This window comes from Nannochloropsis gaditana (genome assembly GCF_000240725.1).
Source record: "Nannochloropsis gaditana CCMP526 unplaced genomic scaffold scaffold1306, whole genome shotgun sequence".
NCBI classification, from domain to species: Eukaryota; class Eustigmatophyceae; order Eustigmatales; family Monodopsidaceae; genus Microchloropsis; species Microchloropsis gaditana.
Genome location: NW_005802647.1, coordinates 1 through 3,750, shown reverse-complemented (window position 1 = coordinate 3,750; position 3,750 = coordinate 1). Strand labels below are relative to the sequence as shown.

The 3,750-nt window shown below is 42.6% G+C and overlaps 3 protein-coding genes across 3 annotated transcripts; all 3 read left to right on the top strand.

Annotated features, from left to right (window-relative positions):
* Positions 1-21: 21 nt before the first annotated feature.
* NGA_2083050 (retrovirus-related pol polyprotein from transposon tnt 1-94) lies at positions 22-699 on the top strand (the record flags this gene model as incomplete). The annotated part of the gene is made up of 1 exon (XM_005852396.1): positions 22-699. A coding segment is annotated over one exon (678 nt), but the record flags the coding sequence as incomplete, so codon positions are not given.
* A 336-nt stretch (positions 700-1,035) lies between these two features.
* Positions 1,036-1,546, top strand: NGA_2101150 (copia ltr rider; the record flags this gene model as incomplete). The annotated part of the gene is made up of 1 exon (XM_005852398.1): positions 1,036-1,546. A coding segment is annotated over one exon (511 nt), but the record flags the coding sequence as incomplete, so codon positions are not given.
* A 1-nt stretch (position 1,547) lies between these two features.
* Positions 1,548-1,851, top strand: NGA_2101060 (gag-pol polyprotein; the record flags this gene model as incomplete). The annotated part of the gene is made up of 1 exon (XM_005852397.1): positions 1,548-1,851. A coding segment is annotated over one exon (304 nt), but the record flags the coding sequence as incomplete, so codon positions are not given.
* Positions 1,852-3,750: the final 1,899 nt, after the last annotated feature.

Here is a 3,750-nt window from a genome sequence, read left to right as displayed (position 1 = left end):
AGGAGGCTAATGTAGTTAGCTCACCCGAATTATGGCATAAAAGGTTCGGACACATCAATTATGAATACCTGAGACAAATGGGTGAAATTGATGATACCGGAGTACGAAAGGGAATTAAGAAACCCGGCGTCTATGGAACGTGTGAGCGTGCGAAACAAACTAAAAGGAGTTTCGGGACCAAATCTTGGGAGAGGGCAAACGAGCCTCTCGAACTACTTCACACTGATGTACTCGGACCAATCGAAGTTGAATCACTTGGTGGCGCACGATATGCGATTGGATTTACGGATGATTACACCCGATGGAGGGTAGTGTATCCGATGAAACATAAGTCGGAATCACTTGATTGTCTGAAACGATACCTTAAGGATATAAGTGTATTACACCGTGATAGTAAAGTGAAGACTTTGATTGGATTGAGATCCGATAATGGTGGTGAATACACTGGCATAAATTTCAAGCATTTCTGCAAGAACAACGGTATTAGACAAGATTTTGGTATACCATATGGACCGCAGGATAATGGTGTTGCTGAAAAGTCATGGCATGTATTATCAAACATGGCTCGAAGTCTTCGCATACAGGCTGGATTGGGAAAGGGTTTCTGGGCTGAAGCCCTCAATACTGCTGCATATATTTGGAACAGATCGAGGAATTCCGCATTGGGGCCAGATGAAACGCCCTACTATAAAATGTTCGAGAAGCATGCTAGTGTAAAGCATTTTAGAATTTTTGGATGCAAGGCGTTCGTCGCGTTCGTCCAATGACTGCACCGCAAATACCTTCAATCAGACCTTGAGGAAGAGGTATATATCAAAGAACCACTTAGTTATGAGCAATATGGACCGAATGGAGAGGAGCTAGTTTGTCGATTGCGTAAGTCGCTATACGGACTTAAACAATCTGGACGTAACTGGCATAACAAGACTGATGGATGGTTCCGAGGATATGGTTTCCATCCTTCTTCTGCGGATCCATGCTTATATGTGAAGTTTGGATCTAGTGGTGAGATGTTGGTTATCGTCTTATATATAGACGATTTAATTATTGCTAGTAATTCTAGGACAATGGCCGATAAATTCAAGCAAGCTATTTCAAGGAAATTTAGCATGAAGGACTTGAAGGAACTTGATTGGATACTGGGTATGGCAATCAAACGTAATAGAGAGAATAGAACCATGGAAATCTCTCAGACAGGATACATCGACATGATGCTTAACAAATTTGGAATGGCTGGTTGCAAACCAGTTTTAACACCAATGGAAGGGACTCTGACAAAAAAGGATGGCAAGGACGTCAAGCCAGATAATGAATACATGAAGCTAGTGGGTAGCTTATTGTATGCAGCACTGGTCACGCGTCCAAATATTGCATTTGCGGTGCAGTCGTTGGGGAAACACTTGCAAGGATCAAATGAAGAGCATTGGATTGCTGCAAAGCGTGTGTTGAGGTACCTGAAGGGTACTAGTGAGGTTGGACTCAAATACACAGATAATTCTACGGGATCGTTTACCCTGATAGGATTCGCGGACGCAGATTATGCTGGTGATAAAGATAAGAGACGTTCAACGTCTAGTTATGCTTTTAAATTGAGTCATGGAGATGATGTCAACACGATTGATTGGAAAGCCAAGCAACAAGATGTGGTGGCTCTATCGTCGGCTGAATCGGAGCTAATATCTGCTTGTTCAGCGACACAAAGTGCAGTTTATATTCGTCAGTTACTTATGAACCTTGGATATAAGCAAGATGAAGCTACCGTGATTATGGAGGATAATCAAGCTTGTATTGCAATGAGCAATAATCCGGTTACGCATAAGAGGACGAAGCATATCGATGTTCGATATCATTTTGTGCGTGAGAAAGTTGAGAGTAAGGAAGTGGAACTGGTATACATTCCTACTCAGCATCAACTTGCGGATATTTTAACTAAACCCTTATCTATTATTCGATTAGAAATGATACGTGATCGAATGATGGGTTATAAGTCTTAATTGGGAACTGGAGGCAGCTGTGGAATCAACGGAGATATATTAGAGATGAGAGATATGATTCTTATCTTAAGTATGCGAGTTATAGGATTAACTGCTTTGGATCATACATGATGATTAGGAGTACGAGTGGGGGTGACGCGAATATAAGGATGACATGATGATGCTAAGGGAGCATGAGATCAGCGATAGGAGGTTAAGCGAGCCGTCTTACAGTGTTGCACCTATATCCTTGATGGATCCAACAGTCTGTATCGCGATGTGCTGATCGCTACTGTATCATATCATGGTTTGCGTCCACCTAATCATTTGTATGTTATATTATCGTACGACAACAGGACTGGCGTCGACCAGTGTCTTTGGTTGTCGGTCATATTGGTTATCTTAGTACGAGATTCTTGGGTGAATCATTGGTCTACATTCTCAGGGAGAATAGTGGTCGTACTGAAGAATTAACTGGATATTGGGTTATCCACAGTGGTATTAGTTTGTTTATTCGCATCAAATACATGCCAAGACTTTTCGGCAACACCATTATCCTGCGGTCCGTAGGGTATACCAAAATCTTGTCTAATCCCATGATTCTTGCAGAAATTCTTGAAATCTACGCCGGTATATTCACCACCATTATCAGATCTCAATCCAAAGTCTTCATATTACAATCATGGTGTAATACACTCATATCCTTGATGTACGGTTTCAAACAATCTAAGGATTCCGATTTGCACTTCATTGCATATACCACCCTCCATCGGGTGTAATCATCCGTAAATCCAATCGCATATCGTGCGCCTCCAAGTGATTCAACTTCGACTGGTCCAAGTACATCAGTGTGAACTAGTTCGAGAGGCTCCTTCGCCCTCTCCCTAGTCTTGGCACTGAAACTCATTTTAGTTTGTTTCGCTCGTTCACAAGTCCCACAAATACCAGGTTTCTTAATCCCCTTCGGTACACCGGTACCGTTGATTTCACCCATTTGTCTCAGGTACTCATAGTTCATGTGCCCGAACTTCTGGTGCCATAATTCAGGTGAGCTAACTATATTAGCTTCCTCACGTGATTTGCCATAGTAGTCTAACATACACATGTTATCTACCTTTCTTATCGGCAAACACGTATCACCTTTCTTGATAACGCCCTTTCCTTTACGGATTGTTATATCTCCACCAGCTTTATCTATTTTAGCCATAGATAATAAATCTCGACTTAGGTTTGGCAACAATGACGTCCTTAAATATAACACCTTTAACAGTCCCATCGCTGTGCTTAACATCCATGAGCCAGTCTCCGATGTAATGTACTTCTACCTTATCACCATTTGCTACATACACGTGACCACAGTGTCGTCTGACATTACCAATTCTTCGATATCCCTTTTCATGTGGGATGTAGCTCCACTATCTACCATTATAGAAGTTGTTTTCTTGTGCTCCAGGTTCCCATATATATCCTTGGTAGCCACCAAGCATGTGTAAGAATGTTCCCTTTTATTTTTAGGACATTCATTACTCCAGTGGTCTGCGCTCCCACAATAGCGACAACCATTTCTGCCGTGCAATCCTTTGCCACGACCACGTCCATTACGGCCTCCACGGCCTCCATTTCCCCGTCCGATATTATTGCGCCCGCCTTTGCCAGGGCCATTGTAGGGGTTGCCAGGTGCACGCTCATACCGGCCCACTTTATTTCCATTATTAGGAGATCCCGCTCGGCCTCCACCATTATTCTTTACGAGGCATTCTGTTTCTTTATGCCCGTA